The 18,098-nt window shown below is 35.2% G+C and overlaps 1 protein-coding gene across 10 annotated transcripts in view; it reads right to left on the reverse strand.

Moving 5' to 3' along the window:
• Nucleotides 1-18,098, reverse strand: part of SNX14 (sorting nexin 14) — a 124,443-nt gene that overhangs the window by 93,542 nt on the left and 12,803 nt on the right. For 7 of the 10 annotated variants that reach the window (XM_045057808.1, XM_019830924.3, XM_011282477.4 and 4 more), the window contains exons 2-6: nt 12,277-12,397; nt 10,615-10,691; nt 10,455-10,533; nt 6,091-6,134; nt 4,213-4,300 (exon numbers count right to left, since the gene is read on the reverse strand). In XM_045057808.1, the coding sequence (XP_044913743.1) occupies nt 4,213-4,300; nt 6,091-6,134; nt 10,455-10,533; nt 10,615-10,691; nt 12,277-12,397 (409 nt within the window). The remainder of the gene's footprint in view (nt 1-4,212; nt 4,301-6,090; nt 6,135-10,454; nt 10,534-10,614; nt 10,692-12,276; nt 12,398-18,098) is intronic. The other 3 variants (XM_023254160.2, XM_023254163.2, XM_023254162.2) reach the window with 1 other exon arrangement.

Consider the following 18,098-nt stretch of genomic DNA (forward strand, 5'->3'; position numbering starts at 1 on the left):
CAGCTTACAAGATAAATCCTGGTTTTAGGCTATATGGAAGCATTCTATTTTGGAATAACACTAAATTTCATCATTCCCCACAGACATTTTTCAGCTTAAAGGCTGGAAACTGTGATTATTGCAGGTTAGCAATGAAAGGTTGAGGGCTTATATGCACGCACAGAAGAGATAAAAAAATAAGACTGAATTGCAAATAAAATGAATCACCAAAAACATGTTTATTGACTTCAACAGGTTTATCCTCTACCACAATACTCAACACATTATATTTTTCCCTTTATCAAAGGCATGAAAATATTGCATCATAGTAAAGTTTTGTGTTAACTCTTCTTTTTAAATTCTACATTAAGGAAGGGGGGAAAATCCCAGGCTAATAAATCTAATAACTGTGATGGATCATAAACCCCCAATTTTTAGTGATCTACCAGTAAAACCCAGAGCAGTTAATAGATATCTTTTGGCTATATAAGATAAAACATATTCAATAAGAAGGGATATTTTTATTAGTAGTTTTTCTTGTTGCAAAATAACACGACTCTTCATTTCTCCCTCATTTCTTGCCCTCAGTGATTATAAATTGCTATAATATTTATCAAACAGGATGTTTGTTTTCAAATATTATATAAAATCTTCTAAGAATACTCATGAAAATTTTCATTTATAAGTTCCATTTTTAAAGACTTGAGGTCACAATCAAAATGGTAAAATAATGGGTTCGTCACTAAACTTTAATTTAAAAAAAAATACACCACTATTGTGTACCCTTAAATGATTCTTTGTTTTCATTACCCCCAAACTGCCAGTTTACATTATTTAAGCAATGGTATCAAGGACAGAACACTGTACTAGGAATAAGTTGACCCAGGCATAATCCTGGACCCATTAGCTACCTCTGACACTTCATCAAAGTTAGTTTCTATATAATGGGTATGATAATGACCCACTTATCTCCCCGGATAATGATGCAGATAAAATGAAAAGAAAGGATGGGGTGCCTGGGTGGCTCAGTCGCATCTGACTGACTAAGCATCTGACTTTTCATCTTGGGCTCAGGTCATGATCTCATGGTAGTGAAATCAAGCCCCATGTCGGGCTCCGTGCTGAGGGTGGAGCCTGCTTGGGATTTTCTCCCTTTCTCTCTTGCCCACCCCCTTCAAAAATAAACATTTAAAAAAAAAAGTGAAAAGGATAGATAGCGTTAACAATCCAAAAAACAAAAGAATATATTTGCAAATCATATATATGAATTCTTATAACTCAATAATGAATAGACACCCCGGTTAAAAAATGGCAAAGAATCTGGATAGACATTTTTGAAAAAAAGATATACAAATGGCCAATAAGCATATGAAAAGATGCTCAATGCCACAAGTCATCAGGGAAATGTAAATCAAAGCCACAATGTTACTACTTCATATCCATTAGGCACGGTTAGAATCCAAAAATGAGATAATAACTAGTTCTGGCAAGGATGTAGAGAAATCAGAACCCTCATATACTACTGGTGGGAATGTAAAATGGTATAGCCACTTTGGAAAAGAGTCTGGTAGTTCCTCAAAAAATTAAACAGAGAGTTACTTGTTTGACCCAACAATTATATTCCTAAGTTTACACCCTAAAGAAATTAAAATATATATATCCCCAAAACCATTAAAAACACTTGTACACAATGCTATGGCATTATCCAAAATAGCCAAAAAGTGGAAATAATCCAAATGTCCATCAACTGATGGATGGATAAACAAAATGTGGCATATCTACACAATGAAATATTATTCAGACCTAACAAAGAAGTCCTGATACATGCTACAACTATAACATGAATGAACTTTGAAAACTTTATGCCAAGTGAAAGTAACCAATCACAACAGGCCACATATTACATGATTCCATTTATATGAAATATCCAGAATTAACAAATTTATAGAGCCAGAAAGTAGATTGGTTGTTGGCTAGAGCTAAGAGGATGAAAGAACAAGGATTAATGGCTAAAGAATGAGGTCTCTTTTTGGGTGATAGAAACGGTATAAAATTGCTGTGATGCTGCATAACTCCAGGAATATCTGAAAAAACACTGAACATTTAAATGAGTGAGCTGTCTGGTATACAAAGTAGACCTCAATAAAGCTGTTACCAAAAAGTACATATAAAGCAATCCAAGTATGAGGTACTATGATTTTAAAATCACTAGGCTTGGGGTGCCTGGGTGGCTCGGTTGGTTAAGCGTCCGACTTTGGCTCAGGTCATGATCTCACGGTCCGTGAGGTCGAACCCCGCATCGGGCTCTGTGCTGACAGCTCAGAGCCTGGAGCCTGTTTCAGATTCTGTGTCTCCCTCTCTCTGACCCTCCCCTGTTCATGCTCTGTCTCTCTCTGTCTCAAAAATAAATAAACGTTAAAAAAAAAAAATTAAAAAAAAATAAATAAAATAAATAAATAAAATAAAATCACTAGGCTTTCTCAAAGCCTAACACAGCAGAGCTATTCTTCTAAATTAATACTTATAAATTTATTGTAATGAATCAGCTTTTTGATCAATTGGTTTTATTTGACTTACTCTAAGTTGTAATTTAAGTGACTTACTATCAACCAATTGATATTTCTTACTAAATCTTTTATTCCAATTAAACTCTATATATGTGCCTTAGAATTTTTTCAACAATACGATTAAGGGGCGTCTGGGTGGCTCAGTCAGTTAAGTGTCTGACTTCGGCTCAGGTCATGATCTCGCGGTCCATGGGATCGAGTACTACATCAAGCTCTGTGCTGACAGCTCAGAGCCTGGATCCTGCTATGGATTCTGTGTCTCCCTCCCTCTGCCCCTCCCCCACTCACATTTTCTCTCTCTTTCTCTCTCTCTCTCTCTCTCTCAAAAATAAACATTAAAAAATTTTAATTAAAAAGTAGACAATGTGTTTAATATTTATCAACTTTTTTCTATTTATAAAATGGTAAAAGTTCAATATGAAGAAAAATAAAGATGAACTGAAAGAAGTGCATGGTAAGAACCAAAAATCAGCATCAACCCATCATGTTGGTAAGAGTTAACAATAAGGATACATATGTACTTAATACACATATTAACAAGCTTTAATATGTAAGCTTTGTTTTCAATGTGGAAAAATACCACATATATTATTTTCCAGCCTCTTCCACTTGATTATATAAGGAAAATAATTTCTCATGTAAATAAATACTATTCTACAAAACGATTTTTCATGGCTGTACAGGATTCTATAATTAGCATGTTCTATATTTTAATCAACAATTTTATCATTAGACATCAGATTTTCTTTTCAGTTTTCCTTTTCTTAAATTATACTACAATGAATCTTCGAGCATTCATTTTTACATACATCTCATGATTATTTATTTAAAATATATTATCAAAAATATAATTAAATTTGGGAGTATAGACGTTTTTAAGTCTTTTGTTAAAGATTACCAAACTGCCCTCCAGTATATGAGTTATACCAATTTGGATTTGTACTTGTTCTGCCTGTTTCCCCACAATGACCATTACTAGACATTATCATTCTTTCCCAATCTGATAGGCAACAGAAGAGCATCTCATCAAAAAACTGTATTTATTTGATGCGAGACAACATAGTCTCAAGTGTTCATTGGCCATTTTTATTTTTCTTTTGTGAACTGCTTATTCATATTTTTGCATATCTTTTCTACAGTGATTGACTATTTTGTTAATTTCTCAAAAAAGTATAGAAACATTTAACAAGATATACCTTTATTTAGTAACTGTAGAGAGATGATATACACCAGTTTATTGTCAATGTGCTCAATTCTATCAAACTGACAAGGCAGTATACAAGCATGTGTGTCTATAGCCAACATACTGTAACTACATACAAAGACCCAAACATATGACTTGAAACATTTTTTTAAAAAGTAGATCATAATCATCTCCATTTACTCAATAAATTCATCTAACTAGAACGAGACTTTTTTTCCTACAGTTGTCTTTAGTTGTCTTTTTATTTCTAATTACTACAAACCAAGGTGCATTAGCATTAAAGGAAGTAAAACTTATCAATAAATCAAAAATGATCCATTTACCTTTTAATCTAAAAAAATTAAAGTGAAGAAAAAAATACTTATAGTATAGGATAAAGTAAAACTAAGATCTAAAAAAAAAACCACCTTTTTAGGAATAATAAAACCCCAAATTCCCAAATTTCTCATTATAAATATATACCTTGTGAATCCTTCGAATTAAGACAGATGCAAAAAACCGTAATGTAATTCTCAGTTCATCAACAAAGGACTCATCATCTGTTACATCCCTTCAATTAAGGAGAAAAGCAAGCATTTAAGAGCTCAGAGAAATACACCATTACTCCTTCCACAAACCCGGGAAAGTTCAGAACTTCCTCTTTTTTTCCTTTTAATTATGCTATTTTCCTTTGCTTTTTAAACAATGCATTACATTACAGAATAAAAGATAAAAATGTACAATGGAAAAATAAGCATCTCCCATAATTCTAGTACCAAGACATAATCATTACTAAGTAAACTGTAGTATATATTTCCCTGTAGACAACCCCATATACAAAGTTATATTTTTACAATACTACAATCATTTTCTAAACATCATTAAAGAAATTTCTAAGAAACAAAACAAAGAATAATATGAGAGGAGCAACAGAATTAAATTAATACAAAATTTTAATTTGGTTTAAAATATTTATAGATTAATATTATAAACTGATTGTAAAGGGTAAAAAATAATAATTCTATTTGAAAAAGAAAATAAAGTGAAACTCAAACATTTTTAAACGGAAATTTTAACAACTTTCTTCTGAGAAGCTACTTTTCATTTTCTTGAAGTCTTGAGGTCCCTAGAAGAATTAGGTCACTTCCCTAATCAAAGCAAGCGAGAAAGGTATGTATAATGGTGATATCCTGAACTTGGAGATGGTGCTATTTAGTCTCTTGGCAGAATAAAGAAGATAATTGTATTAACCACACTTCCTACTATTAATCCCAGGAAAGTGGCTATTTCAGTATCAATAACTACACTGAAGAGAAAATACATACTTTAATATTTAGAAATACAGCCAGCTTTAATGAAGAGTCATTACACGGGCAGGAGTGAGGGGAATATTCACAACAGGATTCATTATACAAAAAGACTTATCATCAACTTTACTTAAATGGCAAATGCCCCATATTTAAGACAGAATCCAACATAAAAATATTAATTTACATAGCTTTTCAGGAAAATATGGCATATAAATTGGATATTAAGTTTAATACATATAGAGCATCTCACCTACTAGCGGCTTTTAATTAGAAAATTCAAAATATATAAAATTAAGACAGATGTCACTGAATATTACACCTGTAAGTCATATAGGTGTAAGTGTTCAAATATGTAACTAAATACACGATGTTTTTGTAAGGAAACATTTATTAAGTATATGATTTGAATTTCTGATTCTCAAACTAGATTAATTTTTTAGATCTAGAGTATTTTCTATATCCTTCCAAGGCAGAGAGTGCTTGTACATCCATAGCAGATACTAAAAACAGTTACTTTGGAAAAAAAACATTAATATTCTAGGAAAATACTATTAAAATTATATTTCAATTTAATGAAACATCTGAATATAAATTTGCCTCTAAATGTACAATTATTTCAAATGTAAAAAGCGCATACAAAATATTAAGTTACTACATTCAGGAGTGATAAATTCTCTAAGTTGATTTTCCTTCAAAAAGCAGCCTAGGTTTTTCTTCTTTACTGTCACTAAACTGTTAATTGATTGCCTATGTCTATGGTTCTTATCTAGGGCCAATTATGCCTCCCAGGTAATATCTGGCAATCTCTGAAGACATTTTTGATGATCACAAATAAGAGGATGAGGGAGTATTACTGGTAGCTAATGGAAAAAGGCCAGGAGTTCTGCTAAACATCCTATAATACACAGGACAGCCCCTCCAAAAGAAGAGTTACTTGGCCTAAAATGTCAATAGTGACAAAGTTGAGAAATCCCGGCCTACACTGAAAACATTTCATTAGCACACTTCATTGTATTCAGTAAAGAAAAAAGGTATTATAGAAAGAACATACCTGTACCACGGATAAACAAAGTTTTCCAACACTAATTCAAGAACCTGTATAAAAATTATTTTTTAAAGAAAAATCAAATTAATTAACTAATTCTAGGAAAATAAACCATACTACTAAATAATATATATCACCAAGAACCAATTTTATTATCCTAAATATTGACATCTAATATCATACTTTCACATGACAAAGTGTGTATGTCAACCTTACATGGTTGTTGTGATGATCAAAAACAAAATATGAGGGGCACCTGGGTGGCTCAGTTGGTTAAGTGTCCAACTCTTGATTTCAGTTCAGGTCATGATCTCACGGTTCCTGAGTCCAAGCCCCAAGGTGGGCTCCGCGCTGACAGCGAGGAGCCTGCTTGGAATTCTCTCTCTCCCCCTCTCTCTCTCTGCCCCTTTCCTGCTTGTATGCAAACATGCTCTATCTCTCAAAAATAAATAAACATTAAAAAAAAGAACATATGTGAAAGCCGTAAAACTCCATAAAAAGAAAAATTGCTATTAGAATGATATACACACATTTCTAAATATTCCTACAATTAAATAAAAAAAAAAACACTGAAATTTTTCCTGACTTCTCTGAAGAGTCACTGAAATACAAGTTCTATGGAAAGAAGAAAAATATAGGTTAGCCTTTTAGATTCCTAACTTTCTCTATAAATCAGTATTCCTTGAATAAAATGAAGAAACAAGTAGGTAAGACTTACATAAGGGGTCAAATTTAGGAATCAGTGATTACTTTTATAAGGGTCAAATTTAGGTATAAGTGATTACTTCAGAAGGGAGAATTGTATCTAAAAAAACAATGAGGGGGACTTCTGGGGTGCTAATAATGCTTTGTTTCTTGATCTGGGTGCTAGTTATATGGATATGTTTACTTTGTGAGAATTTTAGGCTGTAAATTTATAATCAGTATATAAATTATAAGTAAAAAGTAACAAAACTAAAGAAACCCTAGGTGTTAAACTTTACATTTCTTGGAGCACTTGGGTGGCTCAGCTGGTTGAGCATCTTTTTGATTTCAACTCAGGTCATGATCTCACAGTTTGGGAGTTTGAGCCCTGCATTGGGCTGTCTGGGCTGACAGTGTGGAACATGCTTGGGATTCTCTCTCTCTGCCCCTTCCCTGCTCGCTCTCTCCCTCTCTCTCTCCCAAAATAAATAAATAAACATTAACACAAAAACAAAAACAAAAAAAACTTTCCATTTCTTGTGTCTGGGTGTAGCAGTATGTTAATTTTTAAAAAGACCTGCAACGGGGTGACTGGGTGGCTCAGTCAGTTGAGCATCCAACTTCAGCTCAGGTCATGATCATATGGTTCCTAAGTTTAAGCCCCACATTGGGCTCACTGCTAGTAGCACAGAGCCTGCTCCAGATCCTATGTCCCCCCGCCCCCACATGACCCTCCCCTGCTCATGCTCTCTCTCTCTCTCAAATAAACATTAAAAAAAATGTGTCTATTGCAAATGTAGAACCGAAAGTTTTAAAAAATAATAAAAAATAATAAAGACTTGCAACAGTGGGCAGTAACTTTTAAAAGCAGTAAGGAGAGAATGAAACAATATATCTAATCTGACTATATGCCTATATTCCTTCTCTGGCAGCAATAAGAAAGGTTACAGATTCTCTAAATATTAAGGCAAGATTTGATTTTTTTAATTAGAAAAACTAAGCACTGGTGATTATCAAGTGGGAAAATAAAATACATATAAGCAGGGATATGACACAGAAACTAGAAAGTCTGCCATTAAACATCTGGTCTTATTTTATTTCCCAATTCCAATCACTAATTACTATTGATTTTACATCCTGAGTAGCTCTCTTCTACAGCTCCATTGATCAGTCCTTATTTTCTCACTCCTAAATTGTAGCAACAGCCTCTAAACTAGTCTCCTTCCAAGCTAGCTCCCTTCTACCCACCACAAAGCTGTTAGAGTAACCTAAAACATATATTTGAACATATTATCCCCCCTACCCCGTATAAACCTTCAATTTCTCAAACCACAATATATCAAAGTAAGAAAAGTGGAGCTGCACTAATTTTAAAGGGGTGGGAGAAAGATGTCTGCCAGCAGCTGTGACCATTACTTTCTTTTCACCTCCCACTACATCCTATGAGTCACATCTGAAAACTCCAGTTACACAGTTCAAAAATCACTGGCTTCCATGATCAATTACACTCCTTCAGCAAAGTCCTTTTAGTCTTTTGATGATCTGATTTCTAAAGGGCCATATAAGAACTGGTTAAGGGGCACCTGAGTGGCTCAGTTGGTTAAGCGTCCTACTTTGGCTCAGGTCATGATCTCATGGTTCATGAGTTTGAGCCCCACGTCAGGCTCTGTGCTGACAGCTCAGAGCCTGGAGCCTGTTTCAGATTCTTTGCCTCCCTCTGTCTGCCCCTCCGCTGCTTGCACTCTGTCTCTCGCATTGTCTCAAAAATAAATAAACATTAAAAAGAAAATTAAAAAATAAAGAAATAAATATAAACTGGTTAAGAACTAAGCCAGACTCGGGTTTTAGAGTGAGTTCTGCTACCAAGCAGCTATGAACTTGAGAAAATTATTAAAACCCTCTAAAGTCCAGTTCTGGTAAATTAATCAATAATAGCACCTATTTTATAGGTTGTGTGATTTCAGAAAATAAGTAATTAGTATTATGCCTAATATAGAGCAATAACCAATAAATATTAGCTGCTACAATATAGTATCTTCACTGCCCACATCCTCCCTCACATTTTGCCCTCCAGCTTACTGAACACCTTGTTTCAAGGCCTCTCTTTCCTTTCAAAAGCTCTTCCTAAACCATGAAATACCTTTTTCCACACACTATCAGTTATAGAAGTATAGAAGTATAACTTCTAGTTATACTTTCTGGTTGCCCCTCTCAACAGTTATTCATTTCTTCCTCTGTACTAATAATATACATTGCACATTTCTTCCATTATTGCCTGCATTTACATTATATTGTATGTACCTGTTTATATGCCTACCTCCCCTCCTAGATTGAAATTCCTAGAAGAAAGTGACCATATCTTATTTCTCCTTCTATTCCTGGAGCCAAGTCCAGTTCCTGCCTATAGTAAAATCTCAAAAAATGTTTTTAAATGTTGGAGCTTATATTTACTGAACACCAATAAGTGCCAGGCAGTCAGCCAGGAGCTTCCCTTAAGTTCTTTCTTTTTTTTTTTTTTTTTTAAGAAATTAATGAAGTGCCAAAGACACATAATACTCTTATTAGAGGTCTTATCTTCAGCAGACCTCATCAAATCAGCACTCTCCAATAAAAATGTAATGTGAGCCACATATGTAGTCTTAAATTTTCTAGTACCTACACTTTCTAAAAAGTAAAAAGAAACAGGTGAAATTGATTTTACAATATATTTTATTTAAACCAATATATATCTAAAATATTATCATTTCAACATGTAATCAATAAAATATATAATAGGGTACTTTACCTTCCTTTTTTCTTACTAAATCCTCAAAATCACATCTCAATTTGGGCTAATACATTCCAAGTTGTTTATTAACAGCCACATGTGGCTAGTGGCGACCATACTAGACAGCATAGTCCTAAATCAAGGAATCTTGAAGATGAAAAAGGACTTACAGAAGAAATGAAAAAGAAAAGTGCCAACAGTTGGGCATTTATGTAGCCGAAGGATACAAATTGGAAAAGAAGATAATTAGGTAGGATTCAGGAGCCTAATGCTATTCTTCAACTAATTAGCATTCAACTTAATTCAGTACATATCTATCAACTACCAACAAAATATCTGGCACTATGGTTAGTGCTGGGAACAAATGGGACCCTACTCTCTGCCTTCAAGGACTTGACTGCTTTCTCAGATCAATGGGGAAAAAAAGTCTCTAAAAGAAATAACTAAAATATATGTTACCCAAAAGGTGCATATAAAATGTGACTGCAACAAAGAAAAGGGAGCATTTTATTCCTACATTATGTAGAAACCGTGACAAGTATCCTGTCCTCCACTCTACCCTTCAGCCAGTGTCAAAACTGGGATCATAATTCAGCAGGACAGACTTGCTCCTTATAGCTCATGTCTCCTTTTGGAATTACAAAATAGTATTGTCTTACCATAAAGATGACTATTGTTATAAAGTTAAGCAATATCTAGGTAAAACAGTGCTTTCTTTGGCTAAAATGTCCATTTAAATTAGACATAGGATCCAAAAACATTTCTAACTTACCATTTGAGTTGCATATTTCATAATAACCAACTATCTAGTCAAGAATTAATTAGGTGGCATATATTAAGATGTTCCTTGACTAAAGTTTCCATAGTATTTAATATTTTCCGCTTGAGTATATTTGACAATATTACATAAATCTGTTACCTCTGAGAGAGATGCATCAACCTTGGAAGAAATTTTCAAATCTAGCCATGGCTGGTAGTTTTCAAGTAGTAAGGAAGGCCTAAAGAAAATCATACAATTAAAATGCTTGAAATCCAAAAGGTAATTGGAAGGATCAACACATAAAAAACGTTTAACTTACCTATGTCGTTTACATTTCACTTTACCACAAACAGCACAGCTACGACCTTGAGGAAATAATTCTTGAAGTCCTAACTGCTAAAAAAGGGAAATGAGGAAGGGGAGAGATTTGCCTTTACTTTACACTTAATCTTTACTAAAGAGAATAATCTTTTCAAAAGCTTATCAATGTATAAATTCAGCAAATTTTTTAAAAAATTATCACTTGTATGCTGTAACTCTGAAATCATTCCTTGTAATAAATACTGCTGGCTAAATTAAACTGCCAAATCAAGGAGAAAAAATACCTGATGAAATGCATTATAATACCTAAGCCAAATTTCCAAGCTTAAAATTAAGGACAGTTGTTATGTTCACTTATTAAAAAAAGAAAAATCAATCTATATTTGAAAATGATACTCTACTGAAAAAATGTAAGAAAAAACTATTTTTTATTTCTCTAAAACCTTAACTTCAATTAGGAGAAAGAGAAGTAATGTTCCTGACAAAATATGGGGCATCACTGGGGGCGTTTGGGTGGCTCAGTCAGTTAAGCATCCCATTCTTGGTTTTGGCTCAGGTTATGATCTCATGATCATGGGATCAAGCCTCGTGTCTAGCTCCACACTGAGCATGGGGAGCCTGCTTGAGATTACCTTTCTGACCCTCCCCCACTCGTGCACACATGTGCACATGCTGTCTTTTTCTCTCAAAATAAATAATCATTCAAATATGAGGCACCCCCTTCCTCTGTGTTTTTTTCTTAGTAGAAATACCAACAAATCTAAAAAGAGGGACTGAATTAACTTGAAGAATTATTAAGTGAGACTTCAAGATATCTACACACTAGTGACTTTGCCTACTCGACATAAATTCAGTACACTACCACCCTAATGAAATTTCAGATATACAAATTATTTTGGTTAAGCAAACTTCCTAATTATTTCTGTCTCTTTTTATGGAGCAAAAAGACATTTAGGAAATTAACAGGGTTAGATCATTTAATCCAGAGTTCCCTAATTGTGTCTGTGCCTCAGAATCACCTGGAAAGCCTTTAACAAATACTGACTATGAGGTCCTAACCAAGAACTATTCCACCAAAATCTGGTGGGAAGGCCTAGGAATCTCTATTTTAAAGATTCCTCAGGTGATTCTACTATACAACCAATCTGGGAAACTCTGTCTTAATTTATTGTCTTCATGGTTAATATGCAGTTAGAGGACACTCTAAAATTATGGATCTCAGGGCACCTGGGTTGCTTAGTAGGTTAAGTGTCCAACTTCAGCTCAGGTCATGATCTCACATTCATGAGTTCGTGAACTGTGCTGACAGCTCAGAGCTTGGAGCCTGCTTTGGTTTGTGTGTCTCCCTCTCTCTCTGCCCCTCTCCTGCTCACACTCTCTCACACTCTCAAAAATAAATAACATTAAAAAATAAAATAAAATTATGGATCTCAACTTTCTGAAAATTTTGTATTTTCTTTTCATAGCTCCCTGTAGAACTATATACCTTCAAAAATATACACATAAATTTCATTTTGAATATGTTCTTAATGTCTTCCACTATTAAATAATAGCAGATGGATTTTTTAAATCACTGCTTTAACATCCTTTCAATAATAATATTAAACAGCACAGATAATACATGCTGACTCTTTCAAAAATAAGAACACAAAAATTTTACCTTGGGTTTGTATTTTATTGTGAAGAATATATTTGGTAAGAGAGAATCTGGTCCCAATGAGCAATAGAAGGTAACAACTCCAGCAACAAATGACCAGAAGATCATTAAAACATGAAGATACCTTAGAAATAAATGAAAATAATTATTACAACCAAACAAAAGTATAAAATTTAAGTTATTCCTTCAATGATTCAACAAGTATTTATTAAGCACCTACCATATCAGACTGAAGACAGATCTCCAATTGTCATGTCTCTGATATATTTATTTAACTCTAAGGATCACAGAATGCATGCTATCAAATGTACATTTCATTTAAAGTATATGAAAGTATAAATTTTCAGTATTTTGTAATTTGGTACCTAGGTTTGACTAGTCTATATTTTTCCAAAAGACCTTCCAATAATATTGGTAGTATTAATACACCATCAAAATTCTGATTATTTTTCATTAAATCAAAAAAAACTTTACTGACTAATATTTTGTGCTACCCAGTACTACACTCTAGGGAGACAACTGGGAACAGCACTGCCATGATCTTTACATGCATGGAAAACATGATCTAGTAGATGTAACAGGTAAGTAAATGAGCACAATACAGTGTGATCATGTGTTCTATATTATGACAAGAGAAAGCATACATGATATGGGAACACCTCAGGCAGAATATATAACCCAAATTTAAAAGGACAAAAAGCTTTTTTCAAAGAAAGCAGTATCTATGGAAAAGCTTAAAAGAGTGAGTAGCAGAAACCCAACAGAAAAGAATAGGGTAGAGAAATGAGGGACTTGGAAAGAGACAGGGGAATTCAAACTTGGGAAAACCACATGAACTAAGATTTGAGCATAGCTCCAAGGACAAAGTGGCTTTAAGATGAATCTTAAAACAAAACAAAACAAAACAAAACAAAACAAAACAAAACAGGGGTGTCTGGGTGGCTGTCAGTTTAGAGTCCCACTTCAGCTCAGGTCATGATCTCATGGTTCATGACTTCAAGCCCCATTCAGGCTTGCCGCTGTCAGCACAGAGTCCTCTTAGGATCCTCCGTCCCCCTCTCTCTCTGCCCCTCCCCTGTTCATGCTCTCTGTGTCTCAAAAATAAACATTAAAAAAAAAAAAAGAAAAGAAACAGAAGCCAGATGATATGGAGTCATAAAATAAGGCATCTTAACATGTCTCAATACAGGCAGTCCTCATACTGCACAGTCCTGATATGCACAAATTTTTGTTAGCACAATTTTGTGAAACACCAGTCCCCCAACAACACAGTTCAAATCCCAATAACCACATTATGTCTATTAATTGATAACTGTATAAGGTACAAACTGTGGTGCTAGTTCTTCAGTCCACAAATCACTATGTAGAGGTGAGAGGAGAATGAAGCCAGGCCACAGAAAGAGAAAAAGGGAAGTGAAGAAAGTATTGGTTGCATTTTAAATTCCGGTTCTATGTGTCTCTGAAGCCTAGCTACTACAACTCCAGTTCTTTCTGCACTTACAAAAACTTCCAAGGATTCCACTCTTTGTCAAACCTAGTGTGAGTTTAGTTTCTGTCATCTACCACAAGTAATATCTAGGAGACAATGAAGAGTTTTAAGAAGATTTTAGGAATTTTCAAAGTTTTACGAAGGAGAGTGGTATCACTAGACTCTATAATCAAAAAACCACTCTGGCTGCAGTATAGAGATAGCAGCCTAAACTGGAAACATGCAGGCTAATTAGAAAGCTGCAGTAATCCACAGGAATAAAAGGATAGCCAATACAGAGATAAAAAGCTGATTGTTCTGCAACACCTAAGAGGAAGAATTAAGAGGACTGAGTTGTTGATTATGTGAGCTGAAGGAATAGGTAAAAAAATCAGTTCTCTTTGGACATGCTAAATTTCAAGTGTCTTAAAACATGGCAAGCCGAGATGCTTCATGAGCAGTTAAATATTGGGTAGTTTAAATCTCTGCAGAGAATATGGGCTAAGGAAAAGATTTTGGGGATTATCACATAAAAGTCACTGAAGTCATGGGAATAAATGAAATGACCAAAGGAAAAGCTACAGAATGAAAAAAGAAGAGAGACGTTTAAGAAATAAGCAGAGCCAGATAAATTTATAAAGGAATTAGAAGAGCTGGGAAGAAAACCAAGGATCAAGTCATAAAAGCTGTCAAGGCAAAAAAATCAATCAATCAATCAACAGGGACAAAGTAGTTAACATGATCAAATATTTGTAAAATTAAGTAAAAGACAGTTTAGCAACTGAGAAGTTTTAGCAACAAAAAAAGGCACTGATGAACTGGCAAAAGCAATTTTAGTAGAATGGCAAAGGACCACAGTGGATTACAGAGTGAAATGGAAGTAAAAAAGTAAAGTTGGTAAATGTGGTGAATTCACTTTTTAAAGGAACGATGGGCTAAGGTGGTGGCTGGAGGAAGATAATGAGTGAAAATGTTTAGTAAAACCTAATCATATTTAAATGTTGACAGGATAGCAGAAGAAAAGAGAAAAAAAGGAAGGAGAGAAGAACTAATTGAATAACATCCTAGTGAAGACAGCAGTAGTTGGGATTCAGAGCCTAAATAGAATAGTAATAAGAGGGGGAGATATCTCTTCCCAAATACCAGAGAGAAAGAACAGATGGATGGGAATGCAGTTAAACCTGTCAATTCAGTAGTGAGGATTAAAATATAGTGGCCTTCAAGTGAAATAGGAGATGCTCAGAGAAAAGGCAAAGGTTGCAAGATAAGTTCTAGCAGATTGGGGAAGTTCTGAAACAGCTGCTCAGGAAAAGTAAAGAAAAGGGTATTCTGAGGAACTGCTGGACAATACTGAAGTTGAAGAGTTAAGTTTACAGATTTGGGACTTTCTCTTGGCATTCAGTGACCAAGATATAAACACTAAAAAAGCAAGCAGCATCATTGATCCAAGATTTGAATTTTGTCAGGTGAGTGCATAGAAAGGAGTTAAGGATTCTGGTAAGAGAGTGGTTGAAGTGATGAACCATGGATTCTAAGCTAGACCAACTCTAAACTGCATAGGAAAGCAACAACAGAAGTGAAATAACAGATAGGAAGAAAACAAAGGAGTCAGGGGGCTGAGAAGTCAAGGAGCAGGTACAATGTGACTGACTGAATGAAAGAAGTAGACAATGGTCAGCAAGAAGGATACTTGTTTTTTAAGATTTTGGAGGTAAAGCTCTTTCTGGTGATAATAAGGGCCACTGTATGTTGATCCAAGTGGAAGGCTGAAAAGGAATCACCTCAAGATAGACTATTTGGTTGGTTATTCACACAAGCACTGAAGTCACCTAGAATGATGATAAGATTTAAAATGGAGAGAAAGTTTATAACCCACAAATCAAAGTCATCTATAAACGAACACAAATGACCTGGAGATTGATATCAATGAGAAAACAGACAAATGGCATATGTTTCAAAGGAGTAAGAGACTTCTGCTTCCTTGTCAGAATGATTGGTACCAGACTTACCTTCAAACCATAAACAACTATAAAATAGGACAAAACATATGCAGTAACTTTCAGGCACTGGACAACAGGTAGTAGAGGATTGTAATCTGATTGTAACCAAGCACACAATTGAGTTCCACATCCATCCCAGTTCTCTGACTGGGAACAATGTCCCAAGTACAGTATGGAATACAAAAGATTACAGAAGACCTGGGAGCTCAGAACTGGGAAATATACAGCACCAAGTAGTAAGAAGTGAAGACGGATGATTAGAGAGTGCTTACCTATTAACAGACAGTGACCAAGTAAATATAAAAGCTCTGAAACAAAGACTCAGCCACCAAACCAAATGAATTGCCTGCCTGGTCTTAATGTTGGCTGCAGAACAAAATAAAAACCCCTTAAACTTGTATGGTCCCTTTCAGTCTGGCCCCAGTTCACCTTTCTACTCTTACAGCTTCCCATTCCTTTTTTTTTTTTTTTAAGGTTTATTTATTTTTGAGAGAGAGTGAGTTTGTGTATGTGAACGAGCAGGGGAAGGGCAGAGAGAGAGGGAGACAGAGGACCCAAAGCAGGCTCTGTGCTGACAGTGGAGACCCCAATGCGGGACTCAAATTCATGAACAGTGAGATCGTGACCTGAGCTGAAGTCGGACGCTTAATGAATTGAGCCACTCAGGTGCCCCCCCCCCTTTTTTTTAAAGTAATCTCTACACCCAACATGGAACTTGAACTCACAGCCCTGAGATCAAGACTCACATGCTCTACTGACTGAGCCAGCCAGGCACCCCTCTTCCCATTCCTTTATCCAAAGCTTCACTCTAACCAAAATAGCATACCTGACATCAAGCTTTAAAAAAACAAAAAACAAAAAAACCCTATGCTTGGAAACTAACCCAAATTATAGAGATATGTCTAATTTTTTTTTAAGTTTATTTATTTTTGAGAGACAGAGACAGAGAGACAGAGAGATAGAGTGATGGAAGGGAGGGGCAGAAAGAGAGGGAGACACAGATCCAAAGCAGGCTCTAGGCTCTGAGCTGTCAGGGCAGAGCCCAATGCAGGGCTCAAACTCGTGAACTGTGAGACCATGACCTGAGCTGAAGTTGGACACTTAACCCACTGAGCCACCCAAGGCACCCCTTAGAGGTATTTCAAAGAGGAAATTATGAAATTCTTGTCCACAGCTGCTTACCAAAAATCATTTTGACCAAGACAGACATGACTCAGAATTCAGAATTTTTAGGTTTTGAACAGTACATATTTCATATATAATTTAACACCTCCAGTGAGATCTAATGCAATACTCCATAACCACATATTAATACCTCTGCAGCAAAATATATGAACTATAAGAAATAAGTAAGTCAGAAATAAATACTATAAATAGTCTCATGTCTATTCAGGTCAGGTTTTGTCATCAAATGCAATTGGTGTCAGTCAAATCTAGGAGAAAAGTTACTTCTTCAGAGCCTTCTGATTTCAAAATTACAGATTAGGAATTATAGACCCGTACTCAGACTGAAAGACAATGTATGGACTATAACTAAGGCAAGCAATAACTATGGTATTATTTAAGAAAAAAATCTGTATCTTTACTTTTATTTTTTTGAGAAAGAGAGAGCATGAGCAGGGGAGAGGCAGAGAGAGAGGGAGACAGAGGATCCCAAGTGGGCTCTGCGCCAACAGCAGCAGGCCTGTTCAGGAACTCGAACTCACAAACTGAGAGATCATGACCAGAGCCAAAGTCAGACACTCAACCAATTGAGCCACCCAGGTGTCCCCAAAATCTGTATCTTTAAATGCATTACCCCTGTGGTTCTCAACGAAGAGTGTTTTGTCCTCCAGGGGACATTTGGCAGTATATTTCTGATAGTCACAACTGTGGGGAAAGGGGAAAGGAAAGTACACTATTGACATCAAATGGCTAGAGGCCAACGCTCCGGCTAAATATCCTACAATGCACATGCCAGTCCCCCAACAACAAAAAATTATCTAACCCAAATTATCAAAAGTGCTCAGGTTGAGAAATCCTGCACTAATCAGAGACAAATGTTAAAACCAACAAGCTAAACACTCAGAAAGTTGGGGAAAAATCAGGATCCAAACACAGAAAAAGGAAGAAAATAATAAAGAAAGGAATCAAAATCAATAGACAACAATGACGAGAAAAATAACAAAATACAAGCTAGGTTTTTGAAAAATTAATAAAATAAGTAAACCTCTAACTGGAAACTAGTGGAGATTACTAGGGCACCAATTGTAACTTAAAATAGTGATAATTACGGGTTCCTGGGTGACTCAGTTGGTTAAGCATCCGACTTCAGCTCAGGTCATGATCTCACAGTTGGTGAGTTCAGGCCCCACTTC

Source organism: Felis catus, chromosome B2 (assembly GCF_018350175.1).
Source record: "Felis catus isolate Fca126 chromosome B2, F.catus_Fca126_mat1.0, whole genome shotgun sequence".
In the NCBI taxonomy this organism is placed as follows: Eukaryota; Metazoa; Chordata; class Mammalia; order Carnivora; family Felidae; genus Felis; species Felis catus.